A 21,780-nucleotide genomic window follows, 5' to 3' on the forward strand; every position below is an offset into this window, starting at 1 on the left:
CCTAAGAAGTAGCATTAAGAAATTACTGAATTAAACCTGTGCTGTGTCTTCCTTTAGGCACTCACTTCAGTATCCCCAGGATGGGAAGAGTGTTTCAAGGAGCAATGACCATCTCGTTCCAGGCATACTCTGTTCCTAAGAACCAGAGAGCCCATGAGGACAATTTGTACAGATACACACAAGCAATGCCAAGATACTCATGCTTATCTGAATGCATCAGTTATTCTATCTTCATGCCATAACAAACATCTTCAATTCATACTTTGGGATAGACAGAGCCTGCCCTATGCCAGAATTTTTCAAGTATCTTGAGGTCAGTTTGGTGCAGAGAGAATAAAGAAAACCAAAGAAAACTTTTTCCTCTCAAAGCAGCACACTTTTTGCTCAAAAAACCCCAGAGTATGCAAATATTTGACATAAAAATGCTTTATCCTGCAATATTTCAGATAATATTTTGATGTTATCTACCTTTTATGTCCATGATCAGTTTGGTTCAGGCTGGTAAAACTATTTGCTGACTACAGAAGCAGGGTTTAACTTCCATTTCCAAGATACAAAAAGAGAAAAAAATCAGATTTTTTTTTGTGATCCATTTATAAAAAATACTACATTGAGTCGTATCAGATTTTTAAACCTGAATTTTAAATTATTAAGCTTACTGTTTTTAAAATGTTTTGTCCCGATTATCCACAACATTTAGTAGAAAGTCATGGAACATAAGACTCCTTTCCTTTTAGAAATTATGAAGCATTTTCAACCATTGGAAACATTCTTTTTTGTAAAAAAAATCAGAACCAAACCAACAAACAAACATTGTGCAAGATTTACTGTATTCACAACAACCACTTAGCTCTTGAAATGTTATCATTTTCTCATGGACATAAGTAGCTTATCGGGAAATCCCTAACCAGTTGTACAGCTAACATCTGCTTCTTCTCTCCAAATAAATACCCAGGAGCTTATCTGTGAAAATATGCTGTCACTATTGCAGATATCAGCTCCATTTTACTTACCAGTTTAGCCCTAATACAATACCAATCCCAGAGTCAGTGACATTTGCATTTCCAAACCTAATATCCTTTTACTTTCCATCACAGTCTACACATTTCCACCCAAAATTCATTCCATTGTATTTACCAGTCAGTTTTTCTCTTTTTTCCTTGGTTAGTTTTCAATGTTTTGCTTTTGTTTCAGGAGAGAAATTAACAGGACCATGCGGTCCACTTTAAGTATCATTTCAGCATCTGAAAACAGCAGAAAGAAAAACTGTTTTCACTTTTGTAGACTTGTCTTTAATAAAACACATTTTGCTGCTTAGTAAGAATGCAAATAGCACAGTCTGAATTCAACTGTAGAAACAGGATGTGTTCACTTATTCTTCACATAAACAGATTTGGCTGCACATTCAATGTTACAATCTAAGTCTATATAAAGAATATGTAAACACCTCTAGATATGAGAGCTACTAGTAAAATTTGAGGTTTCTGCTCTAGCATAGAGGTGTGTGAGTAGATTGGGAATGTGTAAGATAAAGGAAACTGAAAAATTTTAGGGTCAGAATACAAAAATGGGTATTGGCCTGATGCAGCAACAAAGTGTCTTTGCCCAGTTTAGCATTTGATCTGTTGTTGCATGCTAAAGAGATAAATTTTCAAAGATGAAAAATTGTTATTTTCAGTAGCAGCTTGGTGGGTAAACTCTTCCACAGACTTCTGCTCTATTTATGGAGTCCAGCAGAAGTGCACATGTGAAATTGACCCAAGGCACAAAGGATATTCATGCCAAATCACTTTCTTCCGAAGACAGATGATGCCTTCCTTCTGAGAAAAAAGCCTTTTCTTACAAGAGAGAAAGAAAAATTGCTATCTTTTCATCCTTGAATTCATGTGGCCTCTCTTTTCTGGATCCCATTAGGAACATACCAAACAGTTAAAGGCAGGTATCTTCCACTCTGACCTTCAGACACCAAAGAAGTTACCACGGTACTGAGCGCAAAAAGCTTGTGAGTACACACTCAGTATAAACGTGCAAACATCTGAAGAGGTTACCTGTCACTTTCATGGCTTATTTATTCTAATGACTACTTTTCACAGTGAAAATTTGAAGTCTATTTTCACTCACGCTTTCTATCCAGTTTCCAGTGACTGTTTTTTTTACTTTTTATTTGATTTTTTCTATTCTTGTCTCCTTGCCAAGATACACTATACTATTGAACATTTAGCCAAGCAATCTATTGATCATAGAATGAGAGGTGATATTTCATTATCTGCCTCACAAAATCAGCAGTAAACATCTCATTGTTCTACTGTATTCTACTCTCTTTGTAAACATACAGGAACTAATTTTTAGGTCAGCAACTTTAACTTAGAAACTACCACCATTTAGGTCAAACAAACTGACTTACATAATATTCTCCATTGCTTAGGCATATTTTGCATTAATCTTTGCTGGCTCTTTGAGTTTTTTAAAATTAAAACATGTGCCATAAAATTGCTTCTGTTGAAAAGACAAAAGATAAATGGACTGTTTAAAAAAGGACCAGTTACATCACAGATAGAGAAAAGCAGAAAAGAATACAAACTTTATGAAGGGGATGTTACTCACGCCTGATGAATAGAACTGAATACCATCTATGCAACGCAGAAAGCTGAAAGAAGAGAAGATCACAGGTTCAGTAACACATGAAGTGGAGGGTCAACTATGCAGTGCATGAGAACATAAAAAGACCACTATTCACCCTCCATGAACTGGCAATGTAGAGCAATTACACCAACTGTACCTTGAGGGCAGCTTGGAGATACTTTCATAATGTGATGTTACAGTGACATCCTCTGCTGACTGGCCTCTTCCTGTACACAGCCAGATGCATGAACTGTGTAGCTGTGTGTGGCAAATTCATTTTTCCCCTGAAAGCTCGAGGTGGCAGTTCATGTACTGTTGAATTGATCTGGACAGGTGCAGTAAATCCTAAGCTTCTAGTGGTTTTTTCACTTGTGCATGTACAGATTAGCAACAAGGCATGCTCTCTGTATGAGGTCAGATACTGCTGTGAATGATTTTTCCCCTTTCCTGGCATCAGCACAACAGCTCCCTGATCTGGAAGGTTCATGAAATAGATGACATTTCAGTAAGTACAACAGGCCAGGTTGTTCTCAGGATCATGTCATGTGGTTCCACTGAATCCTTTTCTAAATGGCATTTGTATATGACTGGCTGACACAGCACCAAAGAAATTGTGCCCTCATCTATTCTGATTACAAAGGTGTATTCAACACAGCTGACACACTAAACAAACAACTCAGCAACCTGCAACTTGTAAAAAATACTCTAACCTTTTTTTTTTTGAAAAAAAAAAGTAGTATCTGTACAGAGGATATAGAGCTGCAGGTAAGTCATGACATATGAGCTCTATCACTTGATTTCACATGCATGAGGAAACCAAGGACATGTAATACTCAATATTGTTACTGCTACCTCTACTCTGGTTATCTGAGGAATTGCAAAAGAGCTGTGTTTAGGTTGCTCAAAGAATCGCCATCAAACACATCAGCAAAAGTAGGTTTGGTATGAATTTGTAAAAGCACAACTTGAAGTCTGATGGCAAGATTCACTATATTGCTTACCATATGGATGAAATACACAAAAGAAAATCGATTTAGAATTGAGCTGGTCTAAAAGTCACAAAAATGTAAGGGACACCCTCTCGCTGAACGCTTTAGGTATTCTTTTATATCCTTTAAGATATGAGCCGTTGACCATGTCTGAGTCAAAGATTCAAACTAGCTATGCCTAAACTCTCATTGGGAGTTTAGGAAGTAAGGGGGTCCACTCTGAACCTCAGATTCTACAATGAAACAGGGCTGCAGCATCTTCTAGTATGTGTCTCCCACATTGACTCCTGTATAGAAAAGCTGGCTAGGCCATGGGGTCATGGCAAGCTTGCAGCACTTCCCAGGTTGGAAATAAACTGACAACAGTAAAATGGGTCCTACTAAGACAGGATCAAAATAAAAAAAACAAACAAACAAAAAAAAGAGATGTAAATTTTGGTCAAAAAAAGCAATTTGCAATGAAACAAGTTGTAAATCAGATCAACTACTGAATTTTCAAACATATATGTGGTATTTTCAAACATACTACCTGTAGCAGTTCAAACAGCTACCTATAGGTACCATATATACAGCTCGCATTTCCACTGCCTTTGCACATCTTCAAGAGGAGGTTTTTTAGACTAAACATTGCCCTGCCATGAATGCTGCTTGTGGGGCTTGCACCCATCCCAAGAGCTGGGAAGAGAAACTCATCCTGGTTTTGGGTGGCAGGGTGCTCCTCCTTAACACAGCCTGTACCTGAAGCTGGGAGCTGGTTTAGAGAAGGGGTGGGTACAGCCGGGCAGGAGAGCCCTCGCTTCCCTGGCACTGCTTTCCGTCCTCGGGGGCAGCTCATCCCTGCCCGGGAGAGGCCACCGTGCTGCCTGCCAGCCAGCCAGGGAAATCCCCGCTTCTCCTCGGGCTCTGCCTCCACCTGCCTCCTGAGGTACTGCCCACGGGGATCGCGGGGGAGAGGCGGCCCTCAGCCCCGCCAGCACCGCAGCCCACCGCCCGGGCCAGGTGGGGAGATCAGGGCCGGCTCGGCCGAGCCCCGCCGCGGGGAGCAGCCGACACCGCCGCGCTACTCGTGCCCGGGCCCGGCGGGAGGCGGCGGCCGTGTGGTGGCGGAGAGGAGCGGCGCGGCCCGGCCCGGCCCGGCCCGGCTGGCCCGTCTGGCGGAGGGCGCGGCCCGTCCCGCCCCCGCCCCCGCGCGGCGCCAACAGCCCGAGCGGCGGCACCTCCTCGGCGGCGCTGGGCCGGGCCGGGCTGGGCTCCCCCCGCGCGTCTCTCTCGCCGCCTTTTCCTGTCTGCATCCTCCCCCCTACCCCCCCGCCATTTTCACCCGGGAGGAGCGCGGAGGGACTTTCCTGAAACTTCACGGGGAAACTCGCCCGGCGCCTCCGGGGCGGCCGCAAACTTTTCGCGGCGGCGCCCGACTCCGGTCCCTCCGTCCCCGACTGCCGGCTCCTGGCTCCGGCGGGAGTTCCCGATGAGCGCCCCTCCGCTGCTCCGGCCGCCCAGCCCGCTGCCGCCGCCGGGGGCTGCTGCTGCCGCCGGCGGCATCGCCTTCCACCTCCAGATCGGGCTGAGCCGGGAGCCGGTGCTGCTGCTGCAGGACTCCTCGGGGGACTTCAGCCTGGCCCACGTCCGGGAAATGGCTTGCTCCATCGTGGACCAGAAGGTAAGGAGAAGGCCCCAAAGCGAGCCCGCTCCCGCCCCCGGACCCGCTGCCCGCCGGCGCTGTTGTTGGCTGTAAACTTTCCCTTGCCGGCGGCTCTGCTCGGGGATAAAGGACACCCATCCCGAGTTCCCTGCCGCCGGCCCCACTTCCTTCCCCCGCGCCCACTGCTGTCTGCCTGCCGTGCCCCGGCGGGAGGGGGCTCTGTGCGGGATGCTCCCCTGCAGCTTCACTTGTGTTGTGCTGGCAGGGGGTGTAAGGAGCTGTGCGAACTAAAAGCCGTTATTGAAAACAAACTGCGGCCGGATCTATCCGCTGGTTTCTAACGCTGCGGAAGGAGGGTAGAAAGCTGTCAGCTGTGGTGGCAGCCCCGGGGCAGTTCACGCTGTCCCGGCCTCTGCTGGGAGAGGAAAGTTTCCACTTAGAGAGAGAGAGAGAGGAAAAAAAAAAAAAAAAAAAGGCAAACAGTAAGAAGGGAAAAGCCAAGCCCGAGAGCCCAGGATTCAAAGCGGCTTCGCACGCCTTTCCTTGTGCCGGGCACCCGGCAGAGCCGCCGGCCGGGGCTGGGGCTGGGGCCCGCAGTGCTGCCGGGCCGGGGCCGGGGCCAGGCTGTGGGGCGGTGGCACCGGGAGGGCCAGCCCCGGGAGCTGGCAGGGGCCGCAGGCGGCGCGGAGGGCACTGAGGCAGCCCCGGGAGCTGGCAGGGGCCGCAGAGGGCGCGGAGGGCACTGAGGCAGCCCCGGGAGCTGGCAGGGGCCGCAGTGGGCGCGGAGGGCACTGAGGCAGCCCCGGGAGCTGGCAGGGGCCGCAGGTGGCGCGGAGGGCACTGAGGCAGCCCCGGGAGCTGGCAGGGGCCGCAGAGGGCGCGGAGGGCACTGAGGCAGCCCCGGGAGCTGCGGGCGGCCCTGGGTCACCGGAGCGGGGAATGACCGCGCCCCTCCCGAGCGGCACCACCGGCGGGCACAGCCCACCCGCGCTCCGGTGAAACCCGCGCTACGCGCTCAAATCCGCCGGGCTGCTGCCTCAGCCGCCGCTGCCTTTGCCTTGCCTGATCTCTCTGTTCTAATGGTCGTGTTGCATAATAAAGTTTTACTTTTTCCGCGTTTGTTGTGTGAAAGTATCATAGTGATGGCAAAGGAGAAAAAAAGCCAGCCTAAGTGTTCAGGATGATTATAAGGGAAAAGAGTTGTCTTCCTCTTTCCTCTTGTTTTTACCGAGGTAAAATAATTTCAGGCAGGGATTTTTTTTTTCTTTGTTTTATTTTTGAAGTTGATAGCTTTGCCTTACATCTCGTAGTTCATCAACTGGAACTTCTTTTTTGTTGAAGAGCAACTAATGAAATATTTTCAAAAAAGTATTAAGTATGCATCCTTATTTCTAAATTTTGCATTCTTCATAGTTTAAGAAATGGCTACCTGCTTTTTAAAATTAAATTTTGGAGAAAAGTGTACCCTTTCATGTTACTATATTTGTTTTTAAAGCTAGGCCAGCACTTGTCACTTGGTCACATATATGTCTGAAATAGATTAAATACTTACCATATTTCATCACTCAGAAGTTATTGTGCTAGCAATAATGGAAAAGCTAAGATTGTTGTGTTATTCATTGTTTCTATTTACAGTTCTTGAGTAGTTTATTAATTAATGGTCTTACTGTAAGCGTGATTTTAAACCTCATTTCCTAACAATGTACCATTGTGTAAAGAAAACTAAATGTGCTGGCATGTGCTCAGACAGTCAAACTTACTTGAGTGAGTACTGACATAAAAATTTTGAACACTAGTTTGTTGCAGTTTCTCAATTGCATAAAAGAGAGCATCGTGTAGCTGCTTCTCTGCAGGGCACACTTGAATGAGGAACTTCTAGTCACAGATTCTCAGAGGTGAAATACCTGCTTTCCCAAGGCTGTCGAGAAGGAAGTGGCTCAAAGAAAGAGAAAACTGGAAGAAAGATAGGCTTTGGTTTGTTTTTGTTTTCTTTTCTTGATAAATGATGGCCTCTACCTCCTCCACCCTGCAGAGCAATTTGTATGTTATTTCGTCCTTAGATCTCCATTTTCAGCTTTAGGCTGCAAGTGTGTCTGTATACATGATTTTATTAGCATGCATTGTTTCACTAAACCTGAGGGGATTGTTTGCGTATTCAAAGTTACTTGGCATACTGGCAGAAACTTAAAAAAAAAAAAAAAAGTGATATCTAAAGCTGTTAGGAGGTAACTGTTTGTGTGTTGTAGGTTCATGATTTTATCTTTTCCTGAAATGATTTGCGATGGTGTCTACTCTTGATTTTATAACAAAGATGTATTTGCTTATCACAGTCAAGCAGAAGACTGTACTGTGAATTTTATATTGAAATCTCGTGCTATTTTTGAAGTTTCTCTGAGTCTGTAGAGTAGTGGTCAACCAAGTAACATTTTCCTTCCAAACTTTCTGTTTGGTCTGGACTGTTGAAGCAGACATAAGGATGAGAAATTGTGGTTTTATTTTTCTCAGTGTTTGTTATCTTAGACTGCTAAAATCAACACTGTGCCTGTGGTGTGCTGTTTGTTAAATGTTTAAGCAGTCCTCTTGCCCACAGCTTTAGTTTTAGGATTGTGCTGACTTTCCTTCAGTATCAGATGATCTGTTTATAGGGAGCCTCTTCCATGGTAATGTGGGCATACCTGCTCTGAGATGATTATGACCCTTACTCTGCACAGGTTTATATACCAACTTAATTTACTCCTGCTCAAAATTTGCATTAAGTTGAAATAAATTTCTCAAAGTGTGCAGAGTGGAGCATATGTAGGCCTGAGTAGGCTGTTAATACAGTGTGCATGTGTATATAGATACATTTATGTGTTTATATATGTATAAATACTTCCTATTTCTATGTCTTTATATGGTGGTTTTGTATATAAATAATATACATGTGGGTTCACATGTATACAATTTAATGCTATGTATAATTTAGTAGTTCATATTTCCTTATAAACATGTATTTGCATTTACTTACATTAGAATACTTTAACTTTTGCACTTAAGTTGCTGTTTAGATTTTTAATTTTGCTAGAGAGTATAATTATATTGATGATCTAATGTGCATGATGTGAAAAATGGAATGAGCGAGGTGTGGCTTTTTCTGTGTTTTACATGTGAGGCATTCTTTCAGAAATTTTATCCTGAGATAACTGTAAAGACACTTCCTTTACAAATCTGAAGATGAAATGGTACATACTGATTTCTGGCATAAATTCAAACACATTTAAATCTGTTAAGAACTGTTCTGAAGACAACAAAATTTGATTCCTTTTAGTTTGTGTGTTTTGTTTGTCTTGCTTAGAACCCTTGACATGAAAACCTTGAGACTTGTCAATGTGGGGTTATTTTTTTCCACTAAAAATGGATTTTTAGCATTTAAATGATGATACAGTTGACAAGAAATGAGAATCAACTTTAAAATATGTGCCAATGTTTAACTTCTAGGATGACTCCCCCCCAAGAATAGTGGCAGGATATGGTCTTTGTTTTCTGAAGATAAATAGTATGAATTATTCCCCTTTTTGAGTTAGCTGCACACAATAAAACCACTTCTCCAGGACAGAAGTACAATCCAAAGCACACTTTAATTATATGGAATTACTATGTTACCAAAGACTTATTATACTAAAAAGACAAAGAAAGTGATCTATATACAACTTTTTAATACAAATTCATACAAGTTTTATTCAAAGGTGATATTATTATTTGTATTTTGTGTTTATTGAAGTTCTTTGTCATTGTTATAGCTCACATATGATGAGTTTGGGTACTGTAGTGGCATTGCCAAGTTTTAGAAACTTTGAGTTCTCAAGTGAATACTAAGGCAGTGTTATTTGACTGGAGAACACATATTTTATAAAATAGCTCTTAGGTCAGCCATTAAGATGATGTGCTGGCTAGGCCTTCAGCACTTGAAGACTTAGAAGTTATAAGGAATACAAAAATCATAAATACAAAAAAAATAATATCAGAAAACAGGAAATAAGATTTGAGCTGCATAGGTTGTGTAGTTCAGACTGATTTATAACAGTAGTGTTGTAGATGATTCAGTGGTTTGAATAATTCTGAAATTTTACAGTAGGAAAAAAGGTAAAGGGAGAGGTCATTTTGGGAAAGGCAAAGGACAAAAAGAAAAGTACTTGTTTCAAGTAGCATACTGCAGCTGGAATACTGTGCTTAGATTCATCTTTATGTAAGGTTGTCTGATGTTAAATTAGGAGAATTGCTACAAATCGAATCAAGAGCCATTTTAAGAATTTTACCAAGAACTGAACCAAACACATCCGGGACCAGGAATGCATCCACTTTTGCTTCTGTTAGTCATTATAAGGAAAATCTAACTTTAAATAAATAAGAAAGGAAAACAAAAATTGCCTCGGTTTTGTTTTCTTTGGTTGGAATCTCTTATGGTCTGAGTAAAGGAAGGAGAAAACCTTTTACAAAGGTTGATGTAAAAATATATTTATCTTTTTCTGCAATGTTTTTAAGCAGTAATGGAAAACGAGTGGGGTTTGTTTATATGAGTGATGGGGTTTTTATTGTGGTTGTTTTTTGTTTAGGTGGGTTTTTTGTTTATTTTCTCCCCCAAACCTGCACATTCTCCTAAAATAAACAAGAGCCTGGTGGTAATGAAATCAATTCTTTTAGGGTAGGATAGGGACTCAATGTACATGAGGTACTCTAGAGATTGATAGCTTCAGGATAAACAGAAAAACTGACAGGTTTTTACCATGCTGACTTAAGAGTCATAGATCTTCATTCAAACATACAAATGTAAACATTTTGTGTATTCACAACACTGTTTTTTGTAGTCACAGTCTTTATATGTTCTAGAAAATCTATTACAGATGTGGTGTTTATTTGTGATAGTTAAATTCTCATGGTGTTTTTTACTGGTCTACACTGGTAACAAAGTGTTAATTTTTTTTTCCGTGAAGTGAGTTTTTCTTCAGCACTGAATGCTTTCCTCTGCCTGTGTTGTGGAAGTACCAAGTTGTTAAATGGAATTTGAGAAATGCAAGGTACCTTGTTATTATCCATGTAAGCATTTTGCAAACTCAAGGGAGACTTTTGATGTTTACAGTTTAATCTTTTATTGACTTTGCATTTATTGTCCTCCACCCTGAAAACTGTAAGTCGCTCTATGTAACCTTAGTTTGTGGCTTAGTGAAAATTACTTTTGGGCCATATCTGAGAAGATGCTGGTAAAATATAACTTCAGTGAAAGGGAGTCAGTCTGAATTAGTTTAAAGAAACTGGGGTTTTTAAGAAATGTTAACTCTGTTATGTAATCCATCATGCATCCAGATAAGGAAAATGGGTCTAATACCACCAACCTGTGTAGAGCATTTGAGAATTTCCTAGCTAATGATTAAAGACTATTGAGTACATTGTCAGAGAATAAAAAATAAGATGGAGCTCACGTGTAACCAAAGCAGTTCACGTCTTAATTTTTAAGGGAATTATGATGTTAACTTGTTCTTCTTACCTAGATTTTCGTTTCCCGCCTCTGTGTTTGGAGAAATCTGCCTGTATGGTTACTGTATGTTTATACTGTGGTTACTTGGAAGGAAACAAACACACTTAGTGAAGTCTGAATATTGTTCCTTTTGGTTTATTATTTTTACTGTATTTTGTATATGAAACTGTTTCAGTTAAAAACTTCAGACAAGTGTCTGTTTAGGTTTTTTTTTAGTGATTATGCTAGCAATTATTTTTAAGATACCAAACTGTAGAATTAAAAATTACAATAGAGACAACTCTTGGTCTCAATGTACTCAGTGTCTATCTCAAGCAACCTGTGATAAGCACATGCATTGTTTGTATATTTTTTAAAATTACAGTTGTGTTGGTCTCTTGACTGGTTGACATCAGGCATGTTTATGTTGACATTATGTAACATGGTTGCAGTTACATATTTGCAATCAAGTATATAATTAACATTTCTCAGGTGTTTAAACAAAGTGTAGGTGAGCTGTGCTCTAAAATACTTGATTAATCTTCCCTGTAGAAGACTGTGGCTGTATGTATAGTGTATCTTTGTCTTTAATCAGTGCAGGCAGTTGACTTGTATATGTCTCTTGCTGCTTGGAGGAGGACTTCCCTTTCTTCTCGAGCTACTACATGCCTTTTGCATACTGTCAAATTGTCATTTGTAAACTCTTCCTTGTGGCGCATTCTGGTAAAATCATAGATTGATTAGTGGTTGGAGGGCACCTTAATGATCACAGAATGGGTGAGGTTGCTCAGAATTGGCTTCTGGCCTGCTAGTGTACATTGGCAGCTCATTTTGAGCTTTTGGTCCAAAAACATCCGGAAGCCTTTTCTCCTCAGGGCTAGTCATGATCTCTTCTCCACCCAGGCTGTGCTTGTGCCTCGACCCAGGTGCAGGATGTTGTGCTTGGCCTTGTTGAACTTCCTGAGGTTTGCACAAGGCCCCATCTCAAGCCTGTCTGGATGGCATCCCTTCCCTCCAACTTGTCAACTGCACCACACAGCTTGGTGTCAGCAGCAAGCTTGCCGAGGGTGCAATCGGTCCTGCTGTCCATGTCACTGACAAAGATGTTAAAAATGCCCATCTCAGTACCACGCCCTGAGGAACATCCACTCCTCACTGCTTTCTGTTGGATATTGAGTACAACTGAGTGCTACCATCCAGCCAAATTTTATCTACTGAGAGCTCTGTCCATTAAATGACATCCTCTTCTCTCTGCCTTGGAGAGGAGGATGTTGTGCAGACCAGTGTCAGCTGCCTTGCACAAGTCCATGAATATAATATCTTCTGCTCTTCCCTCATCCACTGCTGCTGTAACCCCGTTGTAGAAGGCCACCAAATTTCTCAGGTATGATTTGCCTTTAGTGAAGCCATTAGCTAGCTGTCACCAATCACCTTATTATTTTCCATGTGCCTTAGCGTAGTGTCCAAGGGGAGCTGCTCTATGATTTTGCCAGGCACCGAGGTGAGAAAATAGTTGTTTCATTTTTCTGTATCAGACTCCAGTGTCACTTTTGCAGGGTTGATCATCGAGGTTCTGTTGGAAAGGCTACCTAAATTTTGTTATCGTGTCTCACTTGCTACAAAAGAACCTGCTCTGCTCTGACATCCCTTTCGTTTACATTTTCCTGGCTTGTGGTTTTGGTATGAATGTCCAGGATTTTGCAGACCAAAACAGATTTCTTTCACAGGCTTTCAACTCTTTTCATCTTCATACACTTTTAGTACTGCTAAGTGAGCTGTTGCTTTTTGAGACATTTCTTTCTTTTTAAATATTTCTATCTAGGAAATATTCTAAAATGATAGCAGACTTGTTTTCACTTAAAAACCATGTTTATGATTAAAGTAAATTGTGCATATCAGCTTTTGATCTTTTACAGTGTAAAATATTGATGTGTGCACTTCAAATCAACTACTTCATGAAGCAGATTTTTGCTTTCTAAATGCTCTTCTAGTTCTGTCTACTGAAACAACATGGAAGGATAGTGTAGTGTACCACACTATGTTGAGATAATACTGTGAATATATTGCAGTGATTTATGCAGAGACATGAAGTTAGGCATAAATTCCAGTGTATATCTCTTTTTTTCAGCTTTCTCTTCCTCCACTTCTTTGTGGCTTCCCTTTTCTTGTTCCTTGTATGTGTTTTCTTCTTCACCCAAGGAAAACTTAGTCAAGAGGTAAGCTTAGGTAAGAGGTAAGCTTCACTTGCCCAACTATACAAAATGTATATTCATGTTGTGATTGTATCTCTTACTTAGCCTGTTGTGTGTACCTCTTCTGCAGTCAGAGCCATATCAGAAACAGAATTATGACATTCAAGATAAAACATAGGTAATTATGTTGATAAAAATTTATCAATTTTTTTTTTTTAAGTTAAGAAACATGAATGTACATCATCTAATCTGGTTCTTTGCTGCTTCCTAAGAGAAGAAAAGAGGCATTTAGAGACTTTCATTGCTGGTGGCCCTAAAAAGGTCTTCCCAATGTGACTTTAGGCAAAAGGTGTATCCAAAGATCTATTAAGAGAAGCTGCAAACCATGACCAGCTGTTGCTAGCTCTAAACCCCTATCTTTTACATTTTAAAAGAGCTGTGTCTGAACATGTCCTGTGTAGTGTGAAAGCATGTTCTATTTCTTCTTTCTTCAGATTGTTTTTTAAAAAGTCAACCTTGAGAAATAATTTTTTTTCCCAAGTGTTAGAAATAATTTTTGTCAACAGCTTGTCAGATGAAACAGCACAGGCAAGACACAGCTGGATCTGGTAGAAACATTCTGGCTATGAGGCAATTTGCCTGAAAATTTTGTCCTCAAAAATGTCAACTTACCTATTGCCTGATCTTTCCTCCTGAGAAATCCCTTTACATAAAAATAGAAGTTACTATGTATGTGGGCCATAGTGGTTAAGCATACTCTGCTTTCTCTCTTGGCAGCACTGTTATGTCCTTATGTTATTTATGGGTGCTAGGCTAAGGACTATTCAGGCTGAAGCATTTCTGAAAGCCCCATAGAACCTTAGGCCACAAAGGGTTAAACTTTTTAAATTGTGTTATTAATTCATGGCGTGAGGGTCTGTGCCATGAAGGAAACCTCGCTGATGATGAGGTGGCACTATGAATTGATGTTATCACTTTAGCTGTAATGATTTTCCCATTTTGCTTTGAAGTTCAGCCCCTTCTGCATCAGCTTTTAAGGGCTGGGTTACGGGTTTGCTGTCTATGTTAATAAAACCACACATACTGTAAATATCTGAAAGGTTGAACTCCTTCCTTTGTTCTGTTATTTTTATTATACTTACCTCTAAATAGAAGGAATGCAGCAAAATATCTAGAATATGAGTAGGAGTCTGTTCAATTCCAAACCCACACAGTTTTCACTGCATTTTTTTCCTAAAGAGTTGGCTGTCCTATGCTTTAAAAAAAAAAAAAAAAAAAAGTTGAGTGAAAATTGAAACAATCTGGTCAAAGTCTATGTGTGTTTGTGTTAGGATAGAGGGAATTAAGTTAGGGGAAAGGATCTCTTGATTTTAGTCTATATGATTTCCTGATTCCTGAAGGAAGATTAAACACTGCTGTCTGTATGTTATCCTTCTCATGTAACAGTATGTCTGCAGACCCTTTTGTCACAAGGCGAATCATCATATCAGCAAGAGTTCAGGTAACTGAAACAGATTGAAAGAGACAGAAAATGTAGTAAAATCAAACAGTTCAGAAAATAAAAATACTTGTCCTCTGCATCTAGAAATATCTTTCTAGTATATCTTTAGTCTGTGGTTATGATCATGTATCATGCCATGTGGACTTGACCCAGGGATTGACATGTTTTTCAAACCTTACAAAGAAATGCCAGTGTCCTGACTTTCAGTTTTTAAACTAGCTTGGACGATCATTTGATCATCCAATGTAAACTTCCTCTTTCTTTCTTTTGTTTGACTACTTTCATTTAGCAACTTTTACAAAACTGGGGAGGTTCTGTGCTGTATTCCAGTGCTAAATTGGTTCTTAGTGTGAACTCTTAAGAAGTTCAAGTTTACAAAGCTAAACTCATTGAGATGGTGACAGAGGCTGAAACCGAGAACTGAGGGTTGTGGTTTGGAAGAGATTCAGATTGGACATTAGGTAAGAACACTCTTTGGTAGGAGAGTAGTGCAGAATTGCAACAGGTACGCAGAGAGATGGTGGAGACTTCAGCCTTTGTTTTTGGACTTTGGTGAATAAAGCCTTGTGTCAATGATAGTTCAGCTATAAGAGAGAAGTCAGACTAGATAACTTTCAGAGGTTCTGATGTTTTTGTGATTCTTAGAGTATGCAGTGAATCTTTGTTTATATTTGTCCATTTGTTACATTAATGCTTAATAGATATTAGGTGGCCTGTAGTATAATAAAACCTTATTATATATTGCTATATTTTTGTGTACAGGAAAGAAGTCCCTCCCTTCAGTACTTTGCAGTCAAGGTGTACTGGACAGCTGGTGATTACACCATATCTTAAACTGCATTGAATGATATCTCAGCATATAAACTCACCAGTTTATTGGCAGTATCTTGAAAAAAACCTATGAGAAATCCATCTTAGGTGGTGGATGCTTTGGAAGTGGTTACTTGCTTAGTAGATATTTCTTTTCTTCTGACGGGAGAAAAATAAAATCTTTCCACCACTTTACCTGTATTTATTTTCACATTTCTGTTTCTTTATGTGCAGACTTGTGTATGTCACACAGTTTCATATCTTCTACCCTCTGCTTTCTGAAACTACATTGATGTGTCTCAGCTGTCTTTTCTTCTGCCAAATCACTAACTAATGACAAAATGGTGCTTTAAAAATTAATCAGACTGTTTCTGGGAGAATGAGAGAGTGATCTGCATGTAGTCACTTTATGCGAAGGGAAGAAAAACAGTCAAACACACAAATAGTACATAAAAAAGCTTAAAACTTAGAAGTGTGTACACTGCTGTATTTTGTGAAAAGTTCCTACAGCTCCTCAAATTTATTTTTCAACACATTTTTAAAATGTATTACTACAAGTGAATCAAATGTGACTCATAAATGTGAAGGCATATTGGATGTAGTTGTGTTAGGGTATTAAAAAATGTTTTCAAATTCAAATATTGATTTTAGAAGTGTTTATAAAGCTGTGTAGCATCGTGATTTTTAAAGTAAAATCTCATTTTCCACTTCTCTTGGTCCTACTTAAAGATTTGAAAATTAATTATATATTTTTATTTCTTACCAGCAAGCACCAGCTTGCTACAGGAAATAAATGACCAGCTAGTCTTGTGTTATTTTTCCAGCTGAATATATGTGGCAATTTTTTCAAGTGTTATGATGGCTAAGACCCCTTTTCTTAATAAAAATAATAATAAAAAAGTCTCTATTTCGCTGTAACTGACCAAGAAAAAAGCCTGAAAGAGTTAAGAAAAGATGATGAATTTTATGTTTTTCCACATATGTTTCCACTGCTTGGTTTTATATATGGAATTGAGTAAATTTATGGATCATCTGAAACAGTAGATTATCTTGTCTGGATTTTGTGGAAATCAGTTGTATTTTCTCTGAAGAATGCCTGTACTCCTTACAGTTTTCTCAGTAAAATCTGGCAGAACTTTTTGCATACTGATGAAATGTGAAGATGTGCTAATTTTGCATGCTTTCTCAATGATATTTTTGTGCAATCTCTGTAGACGTCTTTTAAAAATAGATTTCATGTAATTAGGATGTATCAACAGAAATCCATCCATACATATGAAAATTATAAAGTGATCTCTTGACCCGAAAATCAAGAAAGTAAAAATCAGTTTAATGGACCTGAGGGCTACGTTTCAGTGACAACATAGAAGACGTTGAAGACGCTTCAGTGACAACTTCTTATCCATCAGTAATATTCTCTGTAGGAGTGATTAAGTAAATGGGAGGGTTGTTGAACAATGCTTATTCAGGCAGCTTGACATCTACAGCTAAAACTATCAAATCTGTCTCTCAGTATCCTAAGTGGTCTCCTTTTTCCTGTTGGTCAATATTCAGAAAAGTGCATCCTTGACTTTTGCTAAAAGATTTAGGGTGTCTCCAAGATCAATTAGACTTTGCAATAAGGCAGCAGGTGCAGATATGTTGCGTAGTGTGTTTCAGTTGTAAATTGGTTAAAGTTTTTTGTATTTGTGAGGTTGCTTCTTAAAAGGTTGGAAAATCCTCTGGTTGAAAGCAGCACGCTGGAATGATTTTCCAGAATCTTCTAATCTAAACTCAGCATGTCTAAAAACATGCAGAAAATTGCCATGCTTTAGTAGGATAAATTGGCTGATGTTTTATGTATCTTGGGCACTTTATGATACAGCAATAGAATTTAAATTTAAAACTGTTGGTCACATTATTTGTGCTTATAGTCATAAATCTGAGCAAAAAGTGGGTCCTCTGAAGTTATCTTCAATTGGAACATTTTGTTTTTATGATATTATTATGCATGAATGCTTATGAAAACGAGCATGCAGCTGAATGGGTGTGCTCTTGCTCATCATATACTAAACCTAATTTGTTTAGTCTTTGTCTCATGAAATGTGGAGGGAATCTGAACAAGAGTTCTGATAATTTCTAATTGCATCCGTTTTTTTTCTCTCTCTCCAATTCAAAAATGGAATTACAGTTTATGTGACCTGCTTGGGATAATTGTGAAGCAGAAGCTGTGTTGTCATGACATGAGAAATCAGTTGAGTAAGCAATGACCAATGCAATTAGAATAGGTAACTTAATTTCAAAAGTAGCATGCAACATGAGAAAAAATAGCTGGAAATGTGTTTATGTTTTGGGAATATTTATAGCTGAGAGCAAGGGCAATTTTTTTGAACTACAAAAATAAAGATCTAGGTTAGATATGTAGTATTTTGGAGCATTTTAGTTTGTCTTTATGGAGAAGGGATTGTAAAAGAAGAATTCTGCAACAAAATTAAAGATTCAGATTACCAAATTAGTTTAGTACAAAAAAACCCTTTACAACTCAATCTGAGGAGCATAACTGAAAAGTATCAGTTATGATTTTATTTCCAGATTTTTGTTAAGAGAATGTAGTTTATGCCCATAGACAAGCATAAATATTACATTTCATGCAATGTACAATGTAGAATTAAAGCCAGAAGTAGAATAAGGGCTAGAAAACATACAAGGAAATGTTGTGCACAGTTTTAGTCCAGAATGAATCTTGTGTTTTAATCTTGGCTGTTTTTCCAAGAGGAACAATTTTGATTTAAATTGAGTTGGAAAACGCTAGACTTCTACCCTGATTAGGGTTTGAAGCTGTAAAACTTTACTGTGATTTGACTTTACATATTAAGAATATAATTAAATTTAAAGCAAGACTTTTTCTGAATATAAACATAGTAATGTCCTTAATGCTCTCTGTAGTTGCCGCAGAATTTCTGTTTCTGTCAAGATGAGGATAGTCGCCTGCATTCCTTAAAGTAAATTAAGCAACAATAAAATAAATACTTGAGCTTGGATGGATGGAAGTGGTCATTTAGATCTGATCTCAAAGCCTTGAGAAATAGTTGCCTGTGAACTTTTTAATTTGCCATACACTTCCAATGTTAGGTTGTTTTGTGTTTGTTTTTCTGTCAACTGTTTGCACTTGCATACTTCTTGCATAGCTCCCTGAATGTCAGCCAGCACTTGAGGGCACTTGAGATTGTGTATCTGCAAAACGAATCTGTTTCCTGGGGAACCTGAAGATTTTTCTTCCTTTACTTTTGGAATTCTTTTTCTGCAAGCCCAGCAATTCTTTCAGAGCTGTAGAAATACTTAGATACTGGTTTTAGGAGACACAAGTAATATGTGAGTTCGTTCTTACTAGTCAGTGCATGTGCTACTGTAGCTGCAAGAAAGAACCCTTGAAAGAAACAAATTTTCAGAGCTGCTTTCCAGCATCAGATGAGTGAATAGGATTTTTGGAATGAAAACTAGGGAAAAAAAACATAGTGGAATTTACTGACTGAAATAATGTGTGAAGAAGTGTACCCCTTTTAAGATAATATCATATTTTAATTACATATATATATATATATTTTTACCTGAGAATAAGACACTCCATAAAATGTACAAACTGAGATTGACCTTTGAAAAAGTAGAAGACAATTAGGGCAGAGCTGTAAAACTGTTGACATCTGGTTCTTTATGCAACATCTCTATCTGGAACCACTTACATGCTATGTTCTAATTTACTTGCAATAGTAGAGCAGGAAATCATGTTTGTACAGCTCACTGCACAAATACATTGAAGTAGTGAATATCTAGTAGGTTTAAAGTGATAGGTCCATGCTAGATGTTTCACTGGTAAAGAAAGCAATACCATTTATTTATTTATTGAATAGTTTTAACAAACAGAAGATGAGCAGAATTATCTCTAGAAGAAGAGCAGTATCATGAACCTCAGTACTTAACTAAACCAAAACTTGAAACACACACAGAGCAATACAGATGTGTGTAAATTTTAGGGCTGCGGCTCTGGGCTTGAACTGGGACTGAATGATTAGGGAGACCAACATGAAAACAGAATCAAATAATTTTAATAGGTTAGAAGGAACCTTAAAGACCATCTAGTCCCACCCTGCCGCCATGGATAGGGGACACCTCCCACTAGACCGAGTTGCTGAAGGCCTGATCCACTCTGGCCTTGAACAGTGCCAGGATTGGGGCATCCACAGCCTCCCTGGGCAATCTGTGGGTTGTCTAACAACCCTCACAGTGAAAAATGTCTTTCTAATATTACACTTAAGTTTCTGCTCTTTCAGTGTATAGCCATTGCTCCTTGTCCCGTCAGTACAGGTCTTGATGAAGAATCCCTCTTCAGCTTTCCTGTAGATCCCTTGGAGATAATGAAAGGTTGCTGTGAGGTCTCCATGCAACCTTCTCTTTTCCAGTCTGATTTGTTGCAAATTTTGAATTGTATCTGGTCAATAAGGCAGGAGAGAAAACCTGGAGAAAGAGAAGAGATAATGGCATAGTTTATAAAGTTGAGTGCCATTTTTTATGTTTGTATTTATCTCCATACCTGCTGCTAGATTGCTTTGGTGGAACTTTATTTAATTATTTAAGTCAAGTAACTTAAATAATACTGCCCCTGTTGCTTTCTGTCTGCTCAGTCCATGAGATCTGGCTTGCTAGTGTCAGATCCTGCAGCTGCTAGTTTAAGAAGTGCTTCATTTTGAATGAACTAAACATGATATAACAAATACAGACTTATTTTGGGTGTAGGGAAGGAGCAAAAGGGAAGAAGGTGTTGTGACTTTATCTTCTCAATTACCTTCCATCATCCTTCATCTCTATAACTATGTATATATTTATATAACTGTATGGAAATGTGTTTTCCCTTAGTGTTCATGCTGTGGCTCTAACTGCATCCCTTCCTTATATTTTGTGACATAGAGGGTGTGCCACCTTCATTTCTGGGTTTGCATTTGCTACGTATAATGGCAAGTACTTTGGAAGGCAGACAGATGTGAAAGTTCAAACTGGGCACAGGCAGCTGCTTGTGGCTTACTCTTCTTTGGACTAAGTTCCTGACAATTCACAGAACCTAATCATATTTCTCATTTCATATGCCTGTTACCACAACAATGGTTTTTGAATATTAATATACTCTAGGAAAAAGTGTAATAGAAAAGTAATTGAGAAATTTTTCAATTTATTTAATTGAAAATTAAAAAAAAAAATTGAAAAATCTTCAAATAAGTTGCTCTATACTGTATCCAAACAGTAAAGAGAAAACAAATCAATTAATCCCAGGCACATATTGATGGAGGCATCACAAGTAGTATTATTATGTATGGTCCTGCAGAGCAGATGGAGTTTTCATAGACAGCCTTATTTTTGGCTCTTTGAATTTTAGAATGTCTGGCTTTGTGAACATAAGCATCTTTTTGTGAATATGCAGGTGTATATACTGTTATACTGATTCAGAAGCATACAAAGGGAATGGAAGTTATTTGTACCAATGTCCACGTGCTTTATCACTAGACTTGCAAAACTGAAATGTTTCTTACAGTTTGCCAATTGACCTAATAATCTAGAGAAATATGTGTAATGTTTTTGTTTTCATCCTGCAGCTGGTCATATCTCACATTTAGTGATGAAATATTCTATGTTTAGAAAATATTTGTAAATATTTCACATTTAGAGTAATTCTGATATAGTGTTGTAGTTAAATACTTTGCAAAACTGGTTTTGGGTAAGTAATTCAGGTGATCAAACTTTCTGTTTCTCTTTTACTGGGTCATTTGTTGAACAGTATAGCAGGAGAAAATCAGTACCAGAAAAAAGACTTTGATCAAGTCATATGGTTCTTGTGAATTACACTATTTTTACATTAATCAGATTCATACCCAGAAACAGTTCTAATCTGTACTTAGGTTCTCTAGTTAAAAAGTGTATTGCATGCATTTGGTTTAAGAGCATTAGTATCTTAAATGAATGTATTTTATATAAAATTTTCTCCCGGTATATGGTATCTAATCCTAATGAGCAGCACATTAAATTGAATCCAACTTCATAGTCTTCGGTCAAGTCCATCCATCATTCATTCCAGTGACTTGGGAGTTCATGGTGCAGTTAACTTTACTTCTTCTAGGCAATTAGATGTGTCGGCTGTCCCTTCTGCAAATCTGTGCAGACCTTGGAAGTTTCTTTAATATGGATCCCCTGAGGCAAGTACTTTCTGTACTAGGAATAAAGTTTAAAAAATTGCCTGCCTCATGAAGGATGTTACATGTGGATACTATTACTGGCATTCTTCTACTTTAAACATCTGCAGTAGGAATTCTGTTTCCTTTTTCCTCACTTGCCTTCACTTATTTTTGCTTAAGGGAGGAACATAGGAAATGGGTTGAAATGACCATTGCATTTGTAGCTCTGGTGATGAACAATTAAAATGTTTCTTTTGAGTTTTTAAATTTTATAAAATGATACTTGATTTTTCTTCTGGTCTCCACACTACACTAATTTGTCTCTTGGACATAAGT

The 21,780-nt window shown here is 39.1% G+C and overlaps 1 protein-coding gene across 1 annotated transcript in view; it reads left to right on the top strand.

The window, feature by feature from the left end:
- Positions 1-4,853: 4,853 nt before the first annotated feature.
- PRKD1 (protein kinase D1) overlaps positions 4,854-21,780 on the top strand; it is a 112,708-nt gene continuing 95,781 nt past the window's right edge. The window contains exon 1 of the mRNA XM_083863475.1: positions 4,854-5,271. Within this exon, the coding sequence (XP_083719601.1) occupies positions 5,080-5,271 (192 nt within the window). The 5' untranslated portion in view covers positions 4,854-5,079. The remainder of the gene's footprint in view (positions 5,272-21,780) is intronic.

Source organism: Zosterops lateralis (assembly GCF_965231275.1).
Source record: "Zosterops lateralis genome assembly, chromosome: 6".
Classification (NCBI taxonomy): domain Eukaryota; kingdom Metazoa; phylum Chordata; class Aves; order Passeriformes; family Zosteropidae; genus Zosterops; species Zosterops lateralis.